Genomic DNA, 27,337 nt, shown 5'->3' with positions numbered 1-27,337 from the left:
TATCTCTGTGACCCATTGAAGCTTGAGCTGGAACAGCGCATAATTTTTGTTGAATTGGGAGTGAAATATTCAACCATATTCAATGGTATCTGAATGCTGCCTTTATGACCTAGTCAACACTCTGTGCCATGTCATGAATGGATGTGACTTTTATTGCCTGGCTAAATATTGCCGAGTCTTCCTTTGAAGGAGAGGAGAAATAGCTTAAAAGGAAAACGGGGGGCACTTGAAGGGTCTTCAACTAGTTCTACAGGGAGTTTGATACAATTGTGAGGGTTTGACTTTGGGGAAGGCTAATAGTGTATAATTTCCTTTGATTCCTGGCCATCTCTGCATCTATACAGGGTCCTTCTGAGGATAAAATGGGAAGGGGAAGAAACCAAATATACCAATTTGAGGTCCTTGGAGGAAACTTGGGTTAAAAATGGAATAATAAGTAAATAATAAACTGTGAGACCCCCGGGTGTAGGGCGGTATATAAATTCAAAAAATAAAAAAAAATGAAATGAAATGGCACATTTTGCTCCTCAAGTGCTTGGCCAAGAATAATTGCTGCTCGCCTCAGATGTTTGCTTAACTATATTAAAGGAGTCTTGTTCCCAATATGGTTTTTTTCCTTCACTGGATCCATTTTCTTTTCCACTAGTACCACCATAACTGGAATAGCTAAGACCAGCTTATGAAAAATTATTCTTTGCTCACTCAGAGCGCAGTGAGGAACGCTTTGTTCATTAATAACGCTCTGGAGAATGCCCAGGAACCTGAACGTGACAAATTGCCACCAACCTAAAATCATTAGGCAACACAATGCACTAGCGCAAAACACAATTGAAGCAATTAAATGCACAAATTGTCATCTCATCTGTCCTCCCAGTTGAACGACGTGGCCCAGGGAGAGAGGGAAAAATAGTGGAAGTGAACAACTGGCTTCGCAAATGGTGTAAACAGGAACGGTTTGGATTCTTAGATCACGGAATGCAGTTTCTTGAAGATGGACTTCTGGCAAGCGATGGGCTGCACCTCACAACGGTTGGGAGGAATGTTTTTGCAAAAAATCTCAGAAACCTCATCAGGAGGGCTTTAAACTGACTAATGTGGGGGAGGGAGACAGTGCTCCTGAAGGTAGGAGTCTATCAATTGATGAAGATGATCATCCAAATGTCATAGACCGAATGGAGCAAACAGCACGCAGACCTAGTGGTGGGAGGAAAAAATCCTTAAATAAGAGACACGGGGGAATGATTAATGGACTTCAATGTCTGTACACTAATGCGCAAAGTATGGGAAATAAACAAGATGAGCTTGAGCTCTTGGTACAGCAAACTAAATATGACATAATAGGAATCACTGAAACCTGGTGGGATAAGTCCCACGATTGGAATGTAATAATGGAGGGATACAATCTATTTCAGAGAAACAGACCAGACAAGAAAGGAGGAGGAGTGGCGTTATATGTCAGGGATGTGTATACCTGTGAAGAGATCCAAGATTTAGAACCTCAAAGCCAAAGTGAGAGCATTTGGGTCAAAATTAAGGGAGAGAAGAATAACAGTGACCTCATTGTGGGAGTTTACTATAGATCCCCAAGCCAAACGGAGGACATAGATGATGCCTTCCTGGAACAGATGGCCAAGCATGCAAAAGGAAGGGAGATAGTAGTAATGGGGGACTTCAATTACCCGGATATTTGTTGGATGTCAAACTCAGCCAAGAGCATAAGGTCAAACAGATTCCTCACTGGCCTTGCAGACAACTTCATTGTCCAGAAAGTGGGAGAAGCAACAAGAGGAACAGCCATTTTAGATCTGGTCCTAACCAATGTTGATGACCTGGTTAGTGGGGTAGAAGTGGAAGGATCATTAGGCGCGAGTGATCATGCTCTTCTGAAGTTTACTATACAGCGGAAAGGAGCAACCAAGCATACTAGGACTCAATTTCTCGACTTTAAGAAAGCCGACTTCATAAAACTTAGGGAAGTGCTTGGTGAGATCCCATGGACAGTAATACTAAAAGGAAAGGGAGTTCATGATGGCTGGGAGTTTGTTAAGAGGGAGATAGTAAAAGCACAACTTCAGGCAATACCAATGAGACGGAAACATGGAAGGTGCCTAAAGAAGCCAGGGTGGCTATCTAAAGAACTTTTAACTGAGTTAAGATTAAAAAAGGATGTGTACAAAAAATGGAAAAGGGGGGAAACCACCAAAGAGGAATTCAAACAAATAGCCAGCACGTGTAGACACAAAGTCAGAAAAGCTAAAGCACAGAATGAACTCAGGCTTGCTAGAGAGGTTAAAAGCAACAAAAAAGGCTTTTATGGGTATGTTCGTAGCAAAAGGAAGAACAAAGAAACAGTGGGATCACTCAGAGGAGAAGATGGTGAAATGCAAACAGGGGACACAGAAAGGGCTGAACTCCTCAATGCCTTCTTTGCCTCAGTCTTCTCCGATAAAGAAAACAATGCCCGACCTGAAGAATTTGGAGCAAATGATTCAGCAGAGGAAACACAGCCCAGAATAACTAAGGAGATAGTACAAGAATACTTGGCTAGTCTAGATGTATTCAAGTCTCCAGGGCCAGATGAACTGCATCCAAGAGTATTAAAAGAACTGGCAGATGTGATCTCAGAACCACTGGCAGTCATCTTTGAGAACTCCTGGAGAACAGGCGAAGTCCCGGCAGACTGGAGGAGGGCAAATGTTGTCCCTATTTTCAAAAAGGGGAAAAGAGAGGACCCAAATAATTACCGCCCAGTCAGTCTGACATCAATACCAGGGAAGATTCTGGAGCAGATCATTAAGCAAACAGTCTGTGAGCACCTAGAAAGGAATGCTGTGATCACCAATAGTCAGCATGGATTTCTGAAAAATAAGTCATGTCAGACTAACCTGATCTCGTTTTTTGACAGAATTACAAGCCTGGTAGATGAAGGGAATGCAGTGGATGTAGCCTACCTTGATTTCAGCAAGGCATTTGACAAGGTGCCCCATGATATTCTTGTAAAGAAGCTGGTAAAATGCGGTCTTGACTATGCTACCACTCAGTGGATTTGTAACTGGCTGACTGACCGAACCCAAAGGGTGCTCATCAATGGTTCCTCTTCATCCTGGAGAAGAGTGACTAGTGGGGTGCCACAGGGTTCTGTCTTGGGCCCGGTCTTATTCAACATCTTTATCAACGACTTGGATGATGGACTCAAGGGCATCCTGATCAAATTTGCAGATGACACCAAACTGGGAGGGGTGGCTAACACCCCAGAGGACAGGATCACACTTCAAAACGACCTTGACAGATTAGAGAACTGGGCCAAAACAAACAAGATGAATTTTAACAGGGAGAAATGTAAAGTATTGCACTTGGGCAAAAAAAATGAGAGGCACAAATACAAGATGGGTGACACCTGGCTTGAGAGCACTACATGTGAAAAGGATCTAGGAGTCTTGGTTGACCACAAACTTGACATGAGCCAACAGTGTGACGCGGCAGCTAAAAAAGCCAATGCAATTCTGGGCTGCATCAATAGGAGTATAGCATCTAGATCAAGGGAAGTAATAGTGCCACTGTATTCTGCTCTGGTCAGACCTCACCTGGAGTACTGTGTCCAGTTCTGGGCACCACAGTTCAAGAAGGACATTGACAAACTGGAACGTGTCCAGAGGAGGGCAACCAAAATGGTCAAAGGCCTGGAAACGATGCCTTATGAGGAACGGCTAAGGGAGCTGGGCATGTTTAGCCTGGAGAAGAGGAGGTTAAGGGGTGATATGATAGCCATGTTCAAATATATAAAAGGATGTCACATAGAGGAGGGAGAAAGGTTGTTTTCTGCTGCTCCAGAGAAGCGGACACGGAGCAATGGATCCAAGCTACAAGAAAGAAGATTCCACCTAAACATTAGGAAGAACTTCCTGACAGTAAGAGCTGTTCGACAGTGGAATTTGCTGCCAAGGAGTGTGGTGGAGTCTCCTTCTTTGGAGGTCTTTAAGCAGAGGCTTGACAACCATATGTCAGGAGTGCTCTGATGGTGTTTCCTGCTTGGCAGGGGGTTGGACTCGATGGCCCTTGTGGTCTCTTCCAACTCTATGATTCTATGATTCTATGATTCTATGATTCTACAAGCATGACAAATTAGTGGTGATTTTTCCTCAGCCTCCACGAATTCTGATACTCATGCCAGGCAGGCAAAAGGAAGTAAGCCCCATTGAACTTCACAGGGCTCACTTCTGAGTAGATAAGACTAGCAGGGTTGGGGAACCCTTTTCAGACCCCGGCTTCTTCCACCCTGGGCAACATTGAGGGGGCCAAATTCCTGTGGTGGGTGGGACCAGAAGGAAAAGTAGGAGGAGCAAATAATGTACATATCAACTTTGTGCAGTAGGTGAGCTTCTACACGCACAAAGAACCACAGAAGTACTGTTTTGGGGGGACAGGGGGCGGGTGGGTATGAAGGACTCCCTGGTCCTGAATGGGGTAACTGTGCCTCTGAAGGACCAGGTGTGCAGCCTTGTGGTCATTTTGGACTCACAGCTGTCCATGGAGGCACAAGTCAACCCTGTGTCCAGGGCAGCTGTTTACCAGCTCCATTTGGTACACAGGCTGAGACCCTACCTGCCCGCGGACTGTCTCGCCAGAGTGGTGCATGCTCTGGTTATCTCCCACTTGGACTACTGCCATGCGCTCTACGTGGGGCTACCTTTGAGGGTTACCCGGAAACTACAACTAATCCAGAATGCAGCAGCTACACTGGTGACTGGGAGTGGCTGCTGAGACCATATAACCCGAGTCCTGAAAGACCTACATTGGCTCCCAGTACGTTTCTGGGCACAATTCAAAGTGTTGGTGCCCTAAATGGCCTTGGCCCAGTATAGCTGAAGGAGTGTCTCCATCCCCATAGTTCAGCCCGGACACTGAGGTCCAGCTCCAAGGGCCTTCTGTTGGTTCCCTCCCTGTAAGAAGCGGAGTTACAGGGCCTTCTCAGTAGTGGTGCCTGCCCTATGGAATGCCCTCCCACTAGATGTCAGAGAAATAAACAACTATCTGACTTTCAGAAGACATCTGAATGCAACCCTGTTTAGGGAAACTTTTAATATTTGATGAATTATTGTATTTTAATATTTTGCTGGAAGCCACCCAGAGTGACTGGGGAAGCCCAGCCAGATGGGTGGGGTATAAATAAATTATTATCATCATCACCACCACCATCATCATCTTTGTCCTGCAGCCAGACAAGCAAAAGGCATTATCAGAGTTTGAGGGACGCATTCCAGCCAGCCAAAACATGCAAAGAGGGTGCAAAGCACTGGGGATGTGGTATAGAGTTTGGGGGCCAGATAGAGTGACTTGGAGGGCCACATTTACCTTCCCCACCCAGGCCTGAGATTCCCTCGCCCTGGTGTACAGCATTGAGCTGTAATACCTTTGAACAAAATTCCAGTTAAATTTGGGCGTAGGTAGCCCACACAAGAGTTCAAGCTAACTGTCATAGTGTCACTTTGTCTGTCAGCGAGTGACAAAGTCTCATCATGAAGTTGGGCTATTGATACAAATGCAGATGCGTCAGATTTCAGACACTATAACTCGTGCTAGATATTGATACGATTGCTACCAGAATGCTTCACAGCAGAAATCTTTGGGCCGCGTTTATAAATAAATGACAATTAAGTAGCTTTGGATGAAATTCTGCCTTGGCATAAGCTTGCGCAAACACATTATTATGCCTTGCCTTTGCCAAGATTGATTTTGTGTGTTTTTTTTCTGTTACTAAACTACTGTAATAAACATAATAAGTTTAAGGAATCGACAAATGTAGTTCCCAGCATAAAAATAATGGGTATTGTTCCAGTTGTATAATCACATTCCTTATGAGCTGGGCAACGAAACAGTTATTGTGATGAAACAAATTATTCAGTATATTTGTATTTTCTACAAGGAAAGCAATAATTTGATCACTGGAGGAAGTGGGGCCTTTTGCTCAAACAAGATTCCTCCCCTCACACACATACATTTTTATCAATTCCCTGTTCCTACTTCAACTCACCCCACATCCCATCCCATCCCAACTGTTTTTGTTTTTATTAGGTATTTTGTGGTTTTATATCTTGTTTTTATTCTGTGAACCCACATGAGACCCCCCGGGTATAGGGCGGTATATAAATTCAATAAATAATAATAATAGCCTTATTACACTTCAGCTCACTTGCCTTAGGAGACGTGGTGCTCCTTCAAAATGCAATTATTATTTATTTACAGTAAGGGAACTTGTATACACATTCAGGTCTTTGATATTTGAAAATGTGGCATTAACAATGCAATCCTGTACAGGTCTACTCCTATGTAAGTCCCATGAGGACTTACTTCCAGGTTTGTCTACATAGGATTGCATATAAAAGAGGCTCTCTGCAGAACATGAATGTCTCTTTATGTGTGGCAGTGCAACCAGGAAGCAATATGTTACTAGCACCTCAAACAGCTATTTGACAGGTGTATCATATAATAAGTTGCATTGTTCCCATTGCTTTTCATAGCACCAAGCATACCACCATAGCAGGTGGGCACAAGTCATGGATTGTTCGCGCTGCTTTTAATGGGAATTAATGGGGCTCAGAGGCCAACTACAGCAGAGCTGGCTAACCTGGAGCATTTCAGACATTATTGGACTACAAATCCCTGAGCATTGACTGTGTAATAATAATAATAATAATAATAATAATAATAATAATAATAATAATAACAACAACAACAACACCCCACCCATCTGGCTGGGTTTCCCCAGCTACTCTGGGCGGCTTCCAACAGTATATTAAAATACAGTGGATGCTCAGGTTGTGGACGTGATCCGTGCGGGATGCATGTTCACAACCCGCAGCATTCGCAACCCGCAGTGGCGCATTTGCGCACGCGTTGGTTGCGATTCGGCGCTTCTATGCATGCGCAACGCCCGATTTAGTGCTTCTGCGCATGCGTGACAGCTGAAACCAGGAGGTACTTCCGGGTTTCGGCACATCCATAACCCGAAAAAATGCAACCTGAAGTGTCTGTAACCCAAGGTATGACTGTACAATAATCTATTAAAATTAAAAGCTTCCCTAAACAGGGCTGCCTTCAGATGTCTTCTAAAAGTCTAGTAGTTGTTTTTCTCTTTGACATCTGGTGGGAGGGCATTCCACAGGGCAGGTGCCACTACCGAGAAGGCCCTCTGCCTGGTTCCCTGTAACTTGGCTTCTCGCAACGAGGGAACCACCAGAAGGCCCTCGGCGCTGGACCTCAGTGTCCGGGCAGAACGATGGGGAAGGAGACGCTCCTTCAGGTATACTGGGCCGAGCCTGTGTTGGCTGAGCTTCAGAAATGGTGCTGCTGGGACTGGAGAAAGAAGGGAATGAGGCAGGGAAGTTGCAGCGAGGGAGAGGAGGAAGAGGAAGAAGGTATTTGGGAGGAAAGGACTGAGCATATACAGTGGTATCTTGGTTCTCAAATGCCTTGGTACTCAAACAACTTGGAACCCAAACACTGCAAACCCGGAAGTAAATGTTCTGGTTTTCGGAAGTTGAACGTGCTCCGTTTTGAGTGCCACACTTCCATTTTGAGTGTTACACTGAGGTCTGTCTATTTTTGCTATTTATTTTGCGTTTTTGTTTTTGCGGCTCTTTTTGTTTTGTTTTTGTGACTGTGTGGAACCCAGTTCAGCTGCTGATGGATTGATCGTGTGACTGCAGTACATTGTTTATGGCTTTCATTTTATGGATCACTGGTCTCGTTAGATTGCAAAATTCATGTTAAATTGCTGTTTTAGGGGTTGTTTTTAAAAGTCTGGAGTGGATCAATCCATTTTGCGTTACTTTCTATGGTTTTGGAACACTTCGGTTTTGGAACGGACTTCCGGGACGGATTAAGCTTGAGAACCACGGTGCCACTGTATTTGGGAAGAAGGATTGAGTATCTAGTGAGTAGACTAGGAAGGTGGCAGAATGCATCACCGGAAGAGAGGATTGAAGAAGGCACTGATTTGCACAAAATCCTGCGTCGGTTTTGATGCATAGATGCAGATTTAGAAATCATTCTGATTTAGTGAAGGAGGAAGATGACCAGTAAGAAACAGAAGAGGAGACATGGCTGAGGGTAAGCCAGTGTGACGCATGGCTACCTTAGTAAGGAAACAAGGGCCTACTGACAATCCACATAAACTCCTGGTCTCTCTCGCACAACTCCTTAGCAGGTACTTGATATAGTTGCTGTGCACTTGAAAACCCTTAGAGTTAATTCAGATGGTCTGGATGGTAGAGAGCAGAAGGGATCAGCAAAATGGTAAGAGAGAGAACACTTGACCTCTGCAGACCTGCCGCCAGAGGAGATGACAGTGGTGCGTTTTGATAGCAGTTATTTCATGAAAAGCACACTTGCTGCTGTATAGACGCAACTCTTCCTAGAGAGCAGGTCTAGAGGAGTGGCTAAGTGACTGAGCGGCATGCTTCAGGAAGAATGGCAGGAGAGCACTCTTGCACTCGTATTCTGCTGCTCGGCTTCCCAGAGGCATCTAGCTTGGGGTTACCAGACATCCCTGGTTCCGCAAATCTGTCCCCGGAATGTCCCCAGATTTGCAAATCTGTCCCCGGGAAACGTGGCAGCGGCAGCCTCAGCAGCCCGGAGCCAGCCTGGTAGTGCAGTTTTGTTTTGCACAAGACACAGCATATGGGGACTTCTGGGAAGCAAACTGGCAGGCACCATGGAGGGGGCAGCAAGCAGCTCCTGAAGCCAGCCAGAGCCAACTGCGCTACCAGGCTGGCTCTGGGCTGCTGACTGCCGCTGTCGCTGCCACTGCTGAAGAGGAACTGGGGACGTCTGGCGGTGCAGATCTCCTGCCTCCTGCCCCCTTTGTTTTGACTGATCGGGGGAGGCTCGGGAGTTGTTAGTGGGCAGCCGTTGCCCAATTTTTAAAAAGCTCTGCGCATTTATGTTTCACAGGGTGCGAAAGAAGGGCTTTGCACCTTTATACAATATGCATGTGTGCTTGGGCCCAGGGACTTTTGCCTCACCATCCCCACTACTGACTCCCTGTTGCTACTCAGCTTCAGACAACAAAACAAAACAAAACAAAAAACCAAGTCCCCGGATTCATTGGAAAAAATCTGGTAACCATAATGCAGCTGGCCTCTGCGTTCTCTCTGTCTCTATCTCTTTCTACTTTCCCAGCCTGTGGCTCTTGACTCCGGCTTGTAGCTCACATAATTCAACTCTCAACGCTGACCTTGTCTCTTTCTAAACGACTGGTAGTTGGGGAAGGGAAGCCTACCCATTTGGCATCTGGCACAGAGCCACTCCCTTTGTTCCCTTAATGACCCATTTTTAGTGGGCTATTACCAACCTGCTCCTTTTCCCTTATGGGGTACCCAAGAGCCCTTTTGTAGGTTCTCTGTCAGTAGGAGAAAATAACAGAGGCCAACCAGAGAATATTGAGAGGCAAAGCAGCTAGTAAACCTGATCTTTATTAACTGTTGCAACAGGGTGCTCCCCTCACACGCAGGAGAGAGGAGGAGGGCCCAGAACAATGGCGCGCAAGGCCTTATATAGACATTTTAAATTGCACACCCTGGAGTCCAAGACCACCACCCCCAGAAACATCATATATACATCACAGAAAAGGCGGTCTACAACAGAAATCTGAGTGCGTTGTTTATCTCCTGTCTGGCAAGTTACCTGATTGCATTATCCAGGTTTTGGCAACTCTTTTGTTATTATAACTACAGTCATACCTCGGGTTACATGCGCTTCAGGTTGCCTTTTTTCGGGTTACAGATGCGCCAAAACCCGGAAGTACCGGACTGGATTACTTCCGAGTTTCGGTGGTTGCGCATGCGCAGAAGCACCGAATCGCAGCTGGGGGTTGCGAACACTGCGGGTTGCAAACGTGCATCCCACACGGATCACGTTCGCAACCCAAGCATCCACTGTACTTAATTCCTGAATCTAGGTCACAGGTCACAGGCTCACACCCTGTTCATATCTTGAATGTGCCCTTAAGACAGGATTTGTGAGGAAAGAGACAATGGGGAGGTTTCCCACTTTGACCTTGCAGAGAAATGTTTGAGGTCAATTTGTTCAGGACCTAATCTGTAGGGTTTCAGACATGTGGTTTATATATACAGTTATGAACATTTAATTTTTTTATATAAGACCTTAAATTCTTATAACAGCAGCAATGGCATCTTGCAGAATACACCTGCCCCCTGCCAAAGAGAACAATATACTTTTGATTTCTATGGCATTTCTAATTCTGTCTGAGTGAGCTGCGAGGCACATTGTTAAATACAAATGATGTTTTAACTTTTCAGATCAGGCCATGCTTTTGCAACGATCGGAGAAATCATCTATATGTTTGGAGGTTGTTCCGACGAAGATGAATATTGCACTGATCTGTTTGCACTGGACACAGGTGTCTTTCATTATTACAGATCATTTCCCTCACTGTGTGAATAACTGGGGTGTTTTTTCTTTGGGGGGGGTACAAATAGATGAAAGCCAATGCAACAACACTGTACCACTTTTGTTTGTACCTCAGTACAAACTTCTGAGAAAATCAGAGCCAGACTTCAGATGGATCTTTACTCATGAAAATCAGCTTTGAACACACTATAAACCGGGGGGGGGGGACGGACACAATTTATGGATATATAAGTAAAAACATGCATTCTGTATCAGTAAGAAGTTTGCCTGCTCCCAGTTTCCACTTTTCTGCAAAGGCACTTGGATAACTGATAAGCACTGGGGCATTTGACACTTAATGGTATCAAAATTGTATTATACAATTAATGCAATTAAACTGTATTAAAAATTTAGCGAATCCAGGCCAAATTAATTACACTTCTGTAAAAAGTTAGTTACGGCTAGCCTGTCCTATTGATTATAATGGGAACTAAGTATTATTAATTTCGTTTCGATCCCTTAAGAACTCAAGAGTTCTTAAAGAGTTCCCTTATATATAACTGTACACCATTTCCTGTTGGCTCACTGGCCATCTCCCATAAAAGCCATGTTGGGTCCTTGGCTTCCACAGAGCTCAGTTCTTCATCATGTCAAATGCTGTGAAATTCTTCATTGCAGTTTTATACCACCCTGACCCTCACCGACTGATGTTGTCGGGACACTGGCTTTTTCAATGCTTTGCTTTCAAAGATGGTACCGTGTTGCCAGGAAACATTCCAAAAAGTAGTCCTTTCTCAGATTGCCTAAAAATAGCTCTGAAATCTTCTCCCTTAATAATGTCAGCCGTTACTAGCCTGACGGTTGCTTCACAAGCCTGCAGTCTCTAAGGGGCATGTTTAGCCTGGAGAAGAGGAGGCTAAGGGGTGATATGATAGCCATGTTCAAATATATAAAAGGATGTCACATAGAGGAGGGAGAAAGGTTGTTTTCTGCTGCTCCAGAGAAGCGGACACGGAGCAATGGATCCAAACTACAAGAAAGAAGATTCCACCTAAACATTAGGAAGAACTTCCTGACAGTAAGAGCTGTTCGACAGTGGAATTTGCTGCCAAGGAGTGTGGTGGAGTCTCCTTCTTTGGAGGTCTTTAAGCAGAGGCTTGACAACCATATGTCAGGAGTGCTCTGATGGTGTTTCCTGCTTGGCAGGGGGTTGGACTCGATGGCCCTTGTGGTCTCTTCCAACTCTATGATTCTATGATTCTATGATTCTAATCAAATGCTCCAAAAGTTGTGGGCGTAAAATTAGATAATGCAACTTAAGAGTGCAATGAGAGATGCAATGAGACTGAAGGTATGGTCTATCATATGTGGTGGACCTGTAAAAGGGTAAAAGAGTATTAGGAAATAATTCGTAATGAATTGAAAAAGATGTTTAAAAGAACTTTCCCCAAAAAGCCAGAGTCCTTATTGAAGGGGGTAATTCAGATGGAAAGTCCCAGGTGTCAAAAACTGCGGCTCATGTTTTGTTAATCCAAAAATGGAAAATGAGTGAGGTCCCAACTAAAGAAGAATAGCAACTTAAGTTGACAGAATATGCGCAGCTTGCAGATTTAACATGTAGAACAAGAAGAACATAAGTTAAAAGAAGATTGGAAAATGTTTATTGAATATATGGGGGGAAATTGTGTATATTTGAAAATGAGGGCAGCATTAAGACAGATTCAACAGTGTAAATATGTAAATAATAGAATACTGAATGGTTCAGTTTATATAAAATATGCAGGGATTTATGTTATGCAAAATGAATCATGGAAAGAGTAGAAGGGAAGTCACTGATATTTTAAGGTTGTTTAAATGAATATTCTAAAATGTAAAACATAAAATGTAATAAAAATTATACCAAAAAAAGTGTTAGGAATGCTTAGAATTCCCTACACTATTTAGTTATTTGGCTGCCCAATAAGTTCCAGTCTGGGACGACGGGAGGTTAGCTCTGTTTTTATAAGAATAAATGGATGGAAATATCGAAGGCCATGAACTGCATTCCCTGATGCAAAAAAAAAACAACAACAACCCCAGGATGCAATGCAGGTTCTATTTGCTCGTTTTCTTCTCTCCTCTTCCTAAGTATTGTTAACGTGGCAGAAGTGTGATGTCAAGGGAGAAAAGCCCATCGGAAGGATGCAGCACACATTTACAGCTCACCATGATAAGGTAAAAGCCTGTCAGTTTCAATCTTCTGTTTCAAATGATGCTGCATGTTGAGGTCCAAAGCCACCCCCTAAATAAATCACAATTCACACAAAATTTTTGTTTAAGGTTTTTGGCATAATTTGGGCCACAACTTTATCAAAATGCCCAAGGACAGAACTGACTTCCAGATTCCAGCGAAAACCAGTAAGGAGTTTGCCATGTTTTAGTTCGTCTCCCCAGCAAGGGGCTAGGGCCGTGCATGCCCCTGGGAGCATGCGGGGAGGGGTGACGGTATGGTGCCCAGCCCCATTCACTCCCCTCTGAATAAAATTTTTCTTATTTATACCCCGCCCATCTGGCTGGGTTTCCCCAGCCACTCTGGGTGGCTTACAGCACATAAAAAATTGTAAAATGTACATAGTTGTCATGCACAGGTGACTGCAATTATTTATCTCAGATATATAGACACATACACACAGTGGTACCTCGGGTTACAAACACCTCGGGTTACAAACACTTTGGGTTACAGACTCCGCTAACCTGGAAGTAGTACCTCAGGTTAAGAACTTTACCTCAGGATGAGAACAGAAATCACGCCACGGTGGCAGCGCGAGGCCCCATTAGCTAAAGTGGTACCTCAGGTTAAGAACGGTTTCAGGTTGAGAACAGACCTCTGGAACAAATTAAGTTCGTAACCAGAGGTACCACTGTAAATATAATATCCTGGCAGTTTCCTGCTTGACCCACGCTTTCTAAGCATGGGTCCGAGGAGTTTTCCCCCTTGCCCCATTCCTTTCCAAGGGAAAACCTGCTCTTTCGTGATATATCAGAACAAATGGCAATCTAGGGTAAACCCAAATTCCTGTTAGTTCCGACTGAGCACCAAAGAGCAGTTGTTGTTGTTTTCTTCCATCCCCATCCTTCCTCACTGCGCTTCGAATTTCAGCGGTGCTTAGTTATGCGGAATATCGCCATGTCTATGCGGAAAAGCCTCCCTATTGGTTTGCCAGGCCACACCTGTCATTGGGAGTCCTCTGAAATGCAAGGCGAGGCGAGTTGGCCGCAGTCCAATTAATCCCAGAGTGTTTTAGCAGATTGTTAATTAGCAGAAGCCGGCCATTTCCAAGGCAACCAGCAGTATTGGTCCGCATGTGTCCTCAGATGTTTCATTGAGGTGTGTAGGGTGAGACAAAGGATTACAGCAGACGTCCAGACATCAACAATGAGAAGGGATCAAGGGATCCCCTGAGTCTACTTTGTAGGATAGAAGTTGTTCATAGCCATCTGCGTTTTCTAATGGTAACTCAGATTAGCAGATAGCCTGCTTCTCTGCCCCCAGCAAAAGTGGGCAAATATATGTGTTTGGGAATTATAGGGACAGAACTACCTAAATTGTATAGAAATTTATTTATGTATGCTGCTACAGCAGCGAGAATGCTACTTGTCCAAATGTGGAAAGAATCAGAAGTCCCAGCAAAGGAGGAATAGATACAAAAACTTATGGAATATGCAGAAATGGCGAAATTTGCCAGAAGAATAAGAAATCAAGATAAGAAACTTTTTATAAAAGAACGGAAATGGTTTATTGAATATTTACAGATAAATTGCAAACAGATAAAAGCATTGGCAGGATTATTGCAATAGCCTGCAGTTTCATAAGAGTATATATTTAAAGTAGATAATTAAATGAGCAAATTAAATGAATTTGGATATGCAGAAGATATTTTATAAAAAATATATATTAAGAAACTGCAGAAAGAGGAGGAAGGAAGTCAAACTTTGAAATGTTAAATTGATTGTGAAACTAATGAAATGTATAAACTTAAAAAGTATAAATAAAAACTTTTTTTAAAAAGTGGACAAATAACGTTACCAAAAAAGTTCAGCATAGGTATTAATGTCAAGCCTCTGCAAGACATTTGGCAGGAACAGTTTACTGTTACAAAAAAATGGACTTTCTGACTATTCATCGAAAGAAGGCCTTTAATGAGACATGGAAAAAACCCCAACTCCAGTAACTATATTTTTCTGTGGATGCTGCCGTAGAGAAGGACAAAGCAAAGATAAAGCTGAGTTATTTATTACTTTTGCTACAGTTTCTTTTGTTCTTCCTTTCAGGACATTTATTTGTTTGGAGGAACTTCCAAGTCTGAAGATGGGAGTCAAATACCAAGGAATGATATTATGAAATTAAGTTTAGGTGAGATGGGGGAGCAGTGGAAGAATGGGTGGATTAGATAATGTTGTCCACCGATGCCTGTTTGAAAGTTACTGATTTTTGAGGTGCATTTTTGCTATGCTATTTGAATACTGCCTTTATCTCTACACTTCAAAACACACCGACTTCTTTCCATTTCGGCTGATCCATTTGTCTGTTGATTATCCCTTATAATGTTTTTTTCTTTGAATCTGCGCTTCTTTGTTCCCACTTCTGGGGGAGGGAAATGTAGCAACAAAAAATAGTTCCTCCAGCAAAATTTGCTGTGCATTTATAACTTCAGGGTAGTTTCTGATTATTGTTCTTAATTTATCATGTTGCAGGGAAGAGGGGGGAACAATTCAAGAGTCTTGTGGCACCTTAAAGACTAACATACCGTATTTTTTGCTCTATAGGATGCACCAGACGATAGGACGCACCTAGTTTGGGGAGGAGGAAACAAAAAAATAATAATTCTGAATCCTAGAAGCCAGAAAACCAAGAGGGATCTGACTTCTGGGATAGCCTCTTGCTGTTCTGGCTTCTGGGATAGCCGCTGGGATAGCTGGTCTAGCTTTGCACGAAGCCTCCGCAAAGCCTTCATCCCCATGCGCTTTGGAGGTTCGTGTTGCTTTCACTGAAGCCAAGGAGCCTGCATTTGCTCCATAGGACGTGCAAACATTTCCCCTTAATTTTTGGAGGGGAAAAAGTGCATCCTATAGAGTGAAAAACATGGTATTTGTTGTGATAGAAGCCTTTCTGGACAGAAAGTGCTTAGCAAGTGCTTACATGTTACTGCGGAAAATTGTGTGGGAGAGAGAGAGAGAGAGAGAGACCTGGTTCACATAATCAGAGCCAGTCTTAGTATTATGCAGAATGAGGCAGCCACCTGTGACAGCTATGTCTAGAAGTTATTTAATCCACTATTGTTGCATTATTATTTTTACTGCCAGAGAGCGCTTATGGGAGTTACTGCCTTTGGCACCAGAATAACTTGGGAAAACAAAGATCGACACAAGAACAAGAGAGAAAACAGTTGTTTCTCTCAAAAAGCACCAAATTTGTTTATTGGTACCAGATGCATTTCGGAAACAATTTTTCCCTTCTTCAGGGGCTGATCTAAGAACTATGATGCATATGATTTACAGGTTGTGTCATTAACCTGCCACTTCAAAAATGACTGGAGAACAAAGAATGCAAATTCTCAAACATATCTTTTTGAAGATAATTGTTTCATCCACGTTTGAACTCCGAACATCCGTTTCACACATTGGAATGAAAAGATTTTTTGCCGTCGAAACCACATACTCCAGCAAAAAGGCTCCGAGGAGTCTAAACCACAAGAACCTCTCTAGTTTAAAAGGGGGGAAAAAAGACTTACTCACTTAGGAACTCCTTGTGTCAACACTAGAACATATTCCCAAACCTTCATTATGTTGTAAACAAAATCTGCCCTTTTCCCCTTATGGGGTATCCAAGAGCCCGTATAGAGTCCTTATGTGGGTTCCCTATTGGTAGGAGAAAATAACAGAGGCCAACCAGAGAATATTGAGAAGCAAAGCAGCCAGTAAGACGGATCTTTATTGATCTGTTGTAACAGGGTGCTCCCCTCACACGCACGAAAGGAGGAGGACCCTGAACAAAGGTGTTCCTGCCCTTATATAGACATTTTAAATTCCCTGCCCTGGAGCTCAAGACTACCCCTCCATACATCACACATACATCACAGAAGGGGTGTAACCCAAAACCACCCCCCCCAAAACATCATACCTACATCACAGAAAAGGTGGTCTACAACAGAAATTTGAATATTGTTGTTTTTCCTGTCTGCCAGGTTATCTGATAATGCCTTATCTGATTGCCTTTCCTGGTAGTCTTTTCCTGGTAGTCTGTCACCCTTTGAAATGGTGATTACTAAATTCCTGTAACAAGGAAGGTTTTTTCACCTCCTCCCTGCTTGCAGAGAAACATTTGGTCAGCTTGAGAGTCAAAATGGTTTCAGGACTGTTTTCCTGTGCTGCTTCAGACATGTGGTTTATATATATATTTATGTACGTGTTTGCTTGGTACATTTATGAACATTTAATATATATCTAAGACCTTAAAATTCTTATTACACTTGTATTTGTATTCGCATGAACAAGACACAAGGGTAAACAGAAGGGGAGCAAATTATTGGCTGGCCAGCCCGGACAGCTCAGTTGTTTGCCAAGGTTGCAGGTTTGATTCCAGTATGGGGCAACTGCATAGTCCTGGATTGCAGGGGGTTGGTCTAAATCAGGCACACCCAACTCTCTAGAGACTACAATCTATTCCCAGTAAGGTAGAGCTAAAGGGACCCCTGACCAGTAGGTCCAGTCATGGCCGACTCTGGGGTTGCAGCGCTCATCTTGCTTAATTGGCTGAGGGAGCCGGCATACAGCTTCCGGGTCATGTGGCCAACATGACTAAGCCGCTTCTGGTGAACCAGAGCAGCGCACGGAAACGCTGTTTACCTTCCTGCCAGAGCAGTACCTATTTATCTACTTGCACTTTGACACGCTTTCGAACTGCTAGGTTGGCAGGAGCAGGGACCGAGCAATGGGAGCTCACCCCATTACGGGGATTCGAACCGCCGACCTTCTGATCGGCAAGTCCTAGGCTCTGTGGTTTAACCCACAGCGCCACCCGCATCCCTTACAGTATAATAAAACTGGCAGTGATCTACCCATTGTCATTGCCCATACTTGTCGAGCTTTTTTTAGGAATGATTGACCAGAGTTGTTGAGCTGCTCGCCCAACAGTCCGCTGACCTCCCCCCACTCTGTCGCAGATACAGGGAATAAAACCCTTCACAACAGCGCCAGCAGCAGCAATGGGACGTAGTGCCAGGGGCGGGGCATGTCATAATCACTCAAGAGCAACTGGGCGATCACTGCTTTAACTACCGCAATCAACCAGGAGCACCATGATGATGTACCTCTCGATCGCGGTCAACCAGTTGGACATTGTTGGACTAGATGATCCTCAGGGTCTCTTCCAACTCTACAGTTCTGTGATTCTAGGTCTCACATACCCCTTCCTGGTGGATGGACTTGGCTAGATGGCTTCCAAAGCTGGTGGAAACCATGCTTCGTACTTTGAGCACCTTGGAGGAAAGATAGAAATGAAATAAAGTGGGTTCTTCTTCATGGAGAGCATGTGTTGCAGTGGGGAAAACCATGACATTCCCAGTTGCTGGGTGGGTTAGTATGGATGGCCACGAATTTGATTGGGCACCTCCAATTGTTGCTGGGGAGGATTTAATGTTGCAAAATTGTTTGATTGATGGAGGTGCTATTTATTCCCTGTGCGCAGCGTTGAGCTGCCTCTTTTTGCTGCGCGCATCGGATCACCTGCCCACCTTCCCTATATTTAGGGTTTGTTGGTGCTGACCTTGCTATACCTGTCATGGGGTCATCTGCTTTGGGGCAGGGGCCTGGTAGGAATTTTTACCATTTGGCTGATTGGCCGGTGCCATTTGGTTTTTTTGCCTAAAAGGTAAAGGGACCCCTGACCATTAGGTCCAGTTGTGGACGACTCTGGGGTTGTGGTGCTCATCTTGCTTTATTGACAAGGGAGCCGGCGTACAGCTTCCAGGTCATGTGGCCAGCATGACTGAGCCGCTTCTGGCGAACCAGAGCAGCACATGGAAATGCCGTTTACCTTCCCGCCGGAGCAGTACCTATTTATCTACTTGCACTTTGCCGTGCTTTCAAACTGCTAGGTGGGCAGGAGCAGGGACCGAGCAACGGGAGCTCACCCCGTCGTGGGGATTCGAACCACCGACCTTCTGATTGGCAAGTCCTAGGCTCTGTGGTTTAACCCACAGCACCACCCGGTTTTTTGCCTACTGCGTAGCAAATTGTCACAACTTGTAAGGTTGCGGTTAGGCATTGGTTAATTTTGGTTGGTGGAGGGGCATGGATTGGCTGTGCCTGCCCCTCCAGCGCTTCTGCTGCAAGGGTATTCCGGTAAAGTAATCCAGGGGCTCGCCATGCTCTTGTCCGAATCCCTGGCAAAGGGCTAAGGCCACTCAAGAGCCCCTGGGAGCATTTGGGGAGATGTGAGAGCCTGGCACCCAGCTCTATTCTCTCCCAAAAAATTTACCCTTACTGACTTCCGCAGGCTTGCGTCAGTTCTATTCCTGCCTCCAAGTGGGAACAGATAGTCACTAACCAATGCCTAAGCAACCACTCACATACTGTAATTCAATAAATCTGTGGCCAAAATTATGCCAAAAACCAAAATAAAAATGTTGTGTGAACTGTGTCTTTATTTGGGGGTGTCCTGGGGGTCTCGACATGCAACTAGCTAATAAATGTGAAAGACAATATAAAGTCTTGGAAGGGAATGCTGGTCTGGGTTTCTCTCCTAAGAATCCATCACAATTAGGAGGTCCCACCTCCCAATAAAGGGTTTTAAAAAAATAATAATCAGAAGACCTTGTGATCCATCCGTAAAGTCATAAGTGATTAAGCAGTCTACTTCTCATATCTGGGCTCTGTACATACCATATATTTAAAGCACACGACTTTCGCCAGATAAACTTGGGAACTGTAATTTGTTAAGGGCGCTGGGAATTACAGCTCTGTGAAGGATAAGCTACAGTTTCCAGCATTCTTGGGGTGACTTTGTGTGCTTTCGGTGTGTATTGTGTCTCTCCGGGCAAGCCAAGTTTTAGACATTTTCAACAAAATAAAAGATTGCCCAGGATTTTAACTGATTTTATATGTATTGTTAGTGGGGTTTTGTGTTTGTTTCTTTGTTTTTCACAGTTGCTATGATAATTGCTTTTGTTTCTGATGTTTTTGATCTGTTTTATATTTGTTTTATGGTTCTCTTTTGTAGGCTCTCTTGAAAATCTAGATTAATAATAATAACAAAAAATTAAGTGTATTGTGTGTATGCAGCCCTATTCTAAATGATCAATGACTTAGATCAAGGGGTCAAAATGATGTACTATGTGCTCCTTGTTCACAGCACTCGTAATGTGTTTTCAGAGAACTGACAAATGCAAGATAGTTTATATAGGTGTCAGGTTTATTGCAGTACAGTTGGCTTTCCCCTTCTGTTCCTGAATCTAGCCTATTTAGATTGAAGTTGTGGCTGGCTTTAGTAATTTTGAATTCAGTAACTGCACTCTGTAAAAAAAAGAGGCAATAATCTCTCTCCAAGGATCTTTCTTTTTCTTTTTCCACTACCCAAGTACAAATGGAGGATTAACTCATTTCTGTTACAGATCCCTTGTAGCTTTTCTTACTCCTTTTTCTCTCTCTAGCATGTCTTACAACAATTATACAAAGCTCAGGCATTCAGAGGTTTCTCGGTACTATATTTATAGCACTGAGAACACCTTCGACATAATCCACGGGAAAGAATCATTGTTTAGATTATTGTCAGCGAGTTTGCTCTCATTATTATTATTTTCTTTTGTGCCATTCAGCGCGGATGAAATGGAAGATGCCACTCTACGTAGGAATCCCCCCCGCTTGCAGACGGAACCATGTGGCGTTTATTCTTCATAGCCATGTAAGTGAAAATCATTTTGAAGCCAGGAGCCTGCTATTCTTCGAATTTTACTGCATTTCAGCCTCTCTCAGTGGACGGATCCATAGAGCTTTTCCCTGTTTCGAAAGAATGCAGAATACAAGAGAGCACTTAATAATATGCTGAGCTTTGAAATGGAAACAGGTAACGGGGACTACTAGATCACTCTCAGAAAGTGAGACGGGGTGTATCATACGGGTTTAGTGATTAAGGCTGCAACCCAAATCCCACCTACCTGGGAGTAAGCCCCATTGAATTCAATACTCCTGTCATCTTTTCTCTTTTCAGAGAATCAGCTGTGGGGGATGGGAGCGACCAAGATCAAGGGTGGGATGAGGGAAGTTGACTTGTACCCAGGGCCGGATTTAGGTTTGATGAGGCCCTAAGCTACTGAAGGTAATGGGGCCCTTTATATGTCCAGCTGTCCTTTGTCAACAACAAATCGTTGCTGTTTTTTGCGTTGAATATATGCTATATGGTATTTTATGGACCTGATATGTATCTAAAGCCATCTGCACATGCAGAATGTAGGCACCCTATATATAAAAGGTAAAGGTAAAGGTACCCCTGCCCGTACGGGCCAGTCTTGACAGACTCTAGGGTTGTGCGCTCATCTCACTCTATAGGCCGGGAGCCAGCGCTGTCCGCAGACACTTCTGGGTCACGTGGCCAGCGTGACGAAGCTACCCTGGCGAGGCAGAGCCGCACACGGAAACGCCGTTTACCTTCCCGCTAGTAAGCGGTCCCTATTTACCTACTTGCACCCGGGGGTGCTTTCGAACTGCTAGGTTGGCAGGCGCTGGGACCGAGCAACGGGAGCGCACCCCGCTGCGGGGATTCGAACCGCCGACCATGCGATCGGCAAGTCCTAGGAGCTGAGGTTTTACCCACAGCGCCACCCGCGTCCCACCCTATATATAGAAATGAGCAAATCAGTGATATTTTAGGGTTTGGGCTAACTTACATCATAGGAGCCTACACAACACAAAATACTGTTGCTGTATGTAGGTTTTATTTTATATGTTTTTTACCTTATATTTTAGAAATGTACATCAAGGTGTTTTTTTCTTTAATTTTTTTGGGGGCCCCCAAGAGAGTGGGGCCCTAAGCTATAGCTTGTTTAGCTTATACATAAATCTGGCACTGCATGTGTCCTGGGTGGCAGGTTAAAAAAGGACCCCTGACAGTTAAGTCCATTCACAAACGACTCTGGAGTTACGGCGCTCACTTTGCTTTACAGGCTGTGGGAGCTGGTGTTTGTTCACAGACAGTTTTTCCAGGTCATGTGGCCAGCATGACTGAGCCACTTCTGGCGTAACCAGAGCAGTGCATGGAAACACCATTTACCTTCCCACCAGAGTAGTACCTATTTATCTACTTGCATTTTTTGAACTGCTAGATTGGCAGGAGCAGGGACCGAGCAACGGGAGCTCACCCCGTCACGGGGATTCGAACCACCAACCTTCTGATTGGCAAGCCCAAGGGGCTCAGTGGTTTAGACCACAGCACCACCCGTGTCCCTCTGGGTGGCAGGTTAGGAGGGTGCAAATGGGTGCAACGTGGAAGAGGGAATAGAAAAGAAATTAATGGGACAGAGTTCCTAATTCGCCCATACCTTCCCCTGTATTGCAGTCCTGATCTGACTTCCACCCCCATTTTGTTCAAAACAAAATGATACTAGGAATTCCAATCAGGTCATCCATAGATAGCAATTATTGGATGTTAGCTATATTCTTATATGTGTTCTCATCATTTTGGAGTATTTAGCTAGGTGCTCTCGCTGTTTGCCGTTTCCTGTCATCCTATCTGCTTTGGGAGAATCAAAGGCAAGGTCTGTTGGTTACTGGGATGGTAGAGGGATTTACTAATATCAAGAACTGAATATTGGGAGTGTGGATCCTGGCCTGAGCACTGCAGTCAAAGCCAGATCCATTAAAAAGGCAAAAATGACTGGTCAGTGCTTGTAACCCCAAATTTATGAAGGGTATTAGATTGAGGAAGACAGTCTTATCCTATCATATTTCTGAAAGGTTCAAGAGTTGCTGCTGCTGTTTTTGTTCTTCAGAAAGCAATAAGCAGGCACAGCCATTCCCCATTAGACAATGTCAGGATTTGGGGTGGGGGAGTAGATAACTTACAGGGCCCAAGCAAGGATAGCAAAATTTATGAGCTCCATGCATTTTCCAGTGCTTGTTAGTCATACCTAATGGGCCTGGTTTGGGAGGAAAGACTGTTAATTTGCGATATGTCAACCCTCCTTGGCTCTTGGATGAAACACACTATGCAAGTATAGGACAAATGACAGCAAAATTTGAACACTGTCCGCTCTAATTTCAACGTGCAGATTTCAGAGTGGGAGTTTGCTTACAGTTTATTATCTGAGACCAGTGGAGATCCCTGGCATCTTGACTTTGTTGGATAAACCCTCCACAATGGCAATTTCCAAAGAGACAATTGTGAAATTAAGAAATTGTGTGTGTGTTTGTGTGTGCTCCAGACCAAAAGCTTCCATAAATGTGATTTGTGTTACCATTGTTTGAATGCAAATTAAGCTAATACATTACTGCGCCTTCTTACTTTTCTGTATTCACAGCTTTATATCCTTGGCGGCACAAATGAAAAAGAATTAAATGATCTCATGGGAATGAAACTGATAAATCCTTCTGACAGACAGCCTAGTAAGTTTCGTTAAGTTTTTGATGACGCGCCATTAAATTTGAACCTGTTCCCGTTGCTCAGTTCCTCACCACTCTCACCATTGTGAAGAGGCAACTAGAAAGTTCTAGGTTTCCAAAATCATTTATTCTTCACAGACCCAACTAATCATTGAACACACTTCTCTAACATTAGTTTTGTGTGCTGGATATTCACATAAAGTGTTGCTGTCCAGCTTTTTAAAAAAAATAATAATATATCAGACTCAAAGTGCATAACTTCCTCGCTCGCCTGATTTCATTGCTGAATATGCTCTATTAGTTTGTCTCATGAATCAGTATCACAGAATGAGTTAAGCCTCATAAAACTGATTTCACCAAAGGTAAATTTCTATACGCTATAAATCTTGTAGCCTTATTGGAGTTCACCGATTAGGTCTGCGTTGCTCCCGGACAGGAGGAAGGAAGTCAAATGACACCGAGGTTGGTTCAAAGAAAGAGTTTATTCTGCTCTCTGGATAGCAGAAGGCACTTGTGTGGTGAGTCCACAGCAAGTCCAAAGAAATGAGAAGTTTCATGCAGTATATATATCCTCCAGGCACCCTCTCCCTTCTTCCCCGGGAATCCAACCACGTCAGCCTATGTATGCAGGTTGACATCACAGATGTTCCTGCTCCGGCACTCTTAACCATAAAAGGGTATTCCTTCCTATGCTTCTGACCATAAAAGGATCTTCCTTCCTGTACTTCTGACCATAAAAGGATCTTCCTGTTCCTACTCTTATCTTGGAGCAAGAGGTCACCATCTCCGAGAACACATAATAATGACAATAATAATAATAATAATAATAATAATAATAATAATAATAATAATTTATTTGTACCCCGCCAATCTGGCTGGGTTTCCCCAGCCACTCTGGGCAGCTTCCACAGAAACCAAAAATACACTAAAATATCACACATTAAAAACTTCCCTGAACACTCTGGCACTGTTCCCAGACTGGGTCTGTGGTCTTTGTGGTCAGGACATAAGATAAGGCACAGACGTCTCTTCTCTGTTCTACTGGTACAGTGAAGGCCATACTTGCCGTCACAAACTGATAAAGGAGAGAGCTTTGAGCACAGCCGGGTTTTTGTTTATACATTGACTCAGAGCTCAAGTTAATGGATTTTAGCTAAGGAAAAATAGGGATTTAGGTGCAGTTTCAAACTGCCTGCACAGTCAGTTTTGGGTTTGGGAAACCCATTCCTTCAATCTTAGCTAACCTTATTTGGAGGAATAATACGATTTGATTGCAGCTGCTGTGGAAGGCTGTAGCTCAGTGGTAAAGCACTGCTTTGCACGCAGGAGGAACCAGATTCAGTCTCTGACATCTCCAGGTTGTGTTAGGAGAGGCTGCTGTGTGAAGCCATGGAAACCAGCTTCTCAAGTTGTTGTGTAATTAGGGTTACATTACAAACTAGATTATTAGGGACGCGGGTGGCACTGTGGGTTAAACCACAGAGCCTAGGACTTGCTGATCAGATGGTCGGCAGTTCAAATCCCCGCGACGGAGTGCGCTCCCGTTGCTCTGTCCCAGATCCTGCCAGCCTAGCAGTTCGAAAGCACATCAAAGTGCAAGTAGATAAATAGGTACCGCTCCGGCGGGAAGGTAAACGGCATTTCCATGCGCTGTTCTGGTTTGCCAGAAGCGGCTTAGTCATGCTGGCCACATGCTGTACGCCGACTCCCTCGGCCAGTAAAGCGAGATGAGTGCCGCAACCCCAGAGTTGGTCATGACTGGACCTAATGGTCAGGGGTCCCTTTACCTTTACCTTACAATCTGGATTGCCTTTTAGATATGGAATCCACCTTCCTACAAATTTGTGCCGAAAAAGACTGAACTATGGCAATAACTGAGCAAATGTTTGAGGGAGACCTTTTGGGGCACCGTTTTCTACCCTTCTACAGTGGTACCTCAGGTTACAGACTCTGCTAACCCAGAAATAGTACCTCGGGTTAAGAACTTTGCTTCAGGATGAGAGAAATTGGTGGCAGCGGGAGGCCCCATTAGCTAAAGTGGTACCTCAGGTTAAGATCAGTTTCAGGTTAAGAACGGACCTCCAGAACGAATTAAGTTCTTAACACGAGGTACCACTGTACTATGGTTTTGCTGGGCTGATTATTATTTCCTTTTGGTGCCATTTCAATGCTATTGCTTGTTTTCATGGTTTTGTGTCAATTTGCAAGGACATCCCTGTACGGCAAAACTTCCCTTTCTCTCCCCCCACATGGCCCCCCCATATCTGGCCTATAGAGTGGAGGGGACCCTGTACAGCAGCTCCTCAGGCTGCTTTCTGAAAAGCACTTGTTTGTTTGTTACATTTATATACCACCTCTCTTCCCCCCCCCCATCTCAAGGCGTTGTACATGGTTCTCCTCTGCCCCATTTCATCCTCACGGCTGCCCTGTGAGGCAGGTTAGGCTAAGGCCACCCAGTGAGCTTCATCGCCGAGTGGGGATTCGAACCCTGGTCTCCCAGGTCCTAGTCCAATGCTCTAGCCCAGGGGTCAGCAAACTTTTTCTGCAGGGGGCTGGTCCACTGTCCCTCAGACCTTGTGGGGGGCTGGACTATATTTTTTAAAAAAAATAATGGACGAATTCCTATGCCCCACAAATAACCCAGAGATACATTTTAAATAAAAGGGCACATTCTACTCATGTAAAAACACCCTGATTCCTGGACCATCCGCCGGCCGGATTTAGAAGGCAATTGGGCCAGATCCAGCCCCCGGGCCTTAGTTTGCCTACCCATGCTCTAACCATTACACCACACTTCTCTCTTATGGCCTTATGCAAAATGGGGGAAATGGGGCTATAAGTGTTTGCTCCCTTCTTGAAGTGGTTTTAATTGCTGTGATTAAATTTTATTTAATGGTTATTTGTGTTTTCTAGCTGTGGTTTGAGTGCTTCGTTGTTTATTGTTATTATTAGGTTTATTACCCACTAGGGCAGGTTAGGGCAATATGAAATACAATGTTAAAACCATGTAAATCAATTACTGTTCTTGTCAAACTGTCTCTTTTCATTGTAACATTATTAGGCAATAGCCAATTAAGTTATACTCAGAGTAGATCCACTGAAATCAATAGACTTTACTTTCTTTTCTCATTTTAATGTTATTTTAGGTTCTAATTTGTGAGAGACTACAATCATGTTTCTCTGTTAGAAGAATGGGCTTGGAAATCACTCATTGTTTTAATTTATTCTTTAGCCACATTGAGCTCATTAAGGAAAGACAATATATAAATGCTTTAAATCAATTGATAATCCAAAAATATAAAAGGGTTTTAAACACAGGAGGAAAAAAGAGAACAAATTACAGTTCATCGGACAACTTGCCACTTCTCATTGACTGATAAATGATCACAGAATTATCACAGAAAGGGGATTGATAAGATTATTGCTGACTTATAATGATTGAAAAGCACTTTGAACATTAAAACTGCTGTAGAAATGATTGATATTTGAAATCCATTTCAGAGGTTCTTCCAAGTAGTTAACTACATTTTATGCATCAAAGGCTTGAGAGGTCCGTATAAGCTACCAATTTTATTTTGCTTTGAGCATTGGAACATTATTTAAAAACAAGAAACAAATCCTCCTAGATCTTTCTCTGTAAATTATGACAAATAAAAACAGTGAACACACAATGTTAGCATTGTGGATATAATGGAATTACTATACATTGACTTGACCCTTGCCATTATGAAGAAGCAATTTGTGGCTTTATTGAAAGCCATTGAACACTCATATGTTCCTGAAGAATAAATGTCACTATTCCACCCCATAGAACAGAGTAAGAAATTAGTGCCTGGATTACTGCATATCAGCACAGAGCTACTAAAGTAGACTTTATACTAAATGTGCTGTTGCAACCAAAGCTGTAGGGGCATATGTACGGTAGTTCTCTGTTCAGGGATGCGGGTGGCACTGTGGTCTAAACCACAGATCCTCTTGGGCTTGCTGATCAGAAGGTCAGCAGTTCAAATCCCCGCAACGAAGTGAGCTCCTGTCACTCTGTCCCAGCTCCTGCCACCCTAGCAGTACTAAAGCACGCCAGTGCAGTTAGATAAATAGGACCACAGTGGCAGGAAGGTAAATGTCGTTTCTGTGCGCTCTGGTTTCTATCATGGTGTTCCGTTGTGCCAGAAGCTACTGTTAGGTCCATCATAAGATGTCCACCAGCTTCTAATCACAGATACCAGCAGCCTTCAAGCAAGCAAACGTGCCTTATTATCGCTCCCTAGCATCCCACTGCCAGAGGATTGCCTCC

At 43.8% G+C, this 27,337-nt stretch overlaps 1 protein-coding gene across 3 annotated transcripts in view; it reads left to right on the top strand.

Moving 5' to 3' along the window:
- The window catches only part of LOC128423336 (actin-fragmin kinase-like), a 78,757-nt gene that overhangs the window by 21,032 nt on the left and 30,388 nt on the right, over positions 1 to 27,337 (top strand). For all 3 annotated transcript variants that reach the window (XM_053408391.1, XM_053408389.1, XM_053408388.1), the window contains exons 9-13: positions 10,320 to 10,420; positions 12,539 to 12,624; positions 14,722 to 14,803; positions 20,265 to 20,350; positions 22,962 to 23,046. In XM_053408391.1, coding sequence (XP_053264366.1) covers positions 10,320 to 10,420; positions 12,539 to 12,624; positions 14,722 to 14,803; positions 20,265 to 20,350; positions 22,962 to 23,046 — 440 coding nt within the window. The remainder of the gene's footprint in view (positions 1 to 10,319; positions 10,421 to 12,538; positions 12,625 to 14,721; positions 14,804 to 20,264; positions 20,351 to 22,961; positions 23,047 to 27,337) is intronic.

Source organism: Podarcis raffonei, chromosome 11, assembly GCF_027172205.1.
Source record: "Podarcis raffonei isolate rPodRaf1 chromosome 11, rPodRaf1.pri, whole genome shotgun sequence".
NCBI classification, from domain to species: domain Eukaryota; kingdom Metazoa; phylum Chordata; class Lepidosauria; order Squamata; family Lacertidae; genus Podarcis; species Podarcis raffonei.
This window is presented reverse-complemented; position numbering and strand designations above follow the sequence as displayed.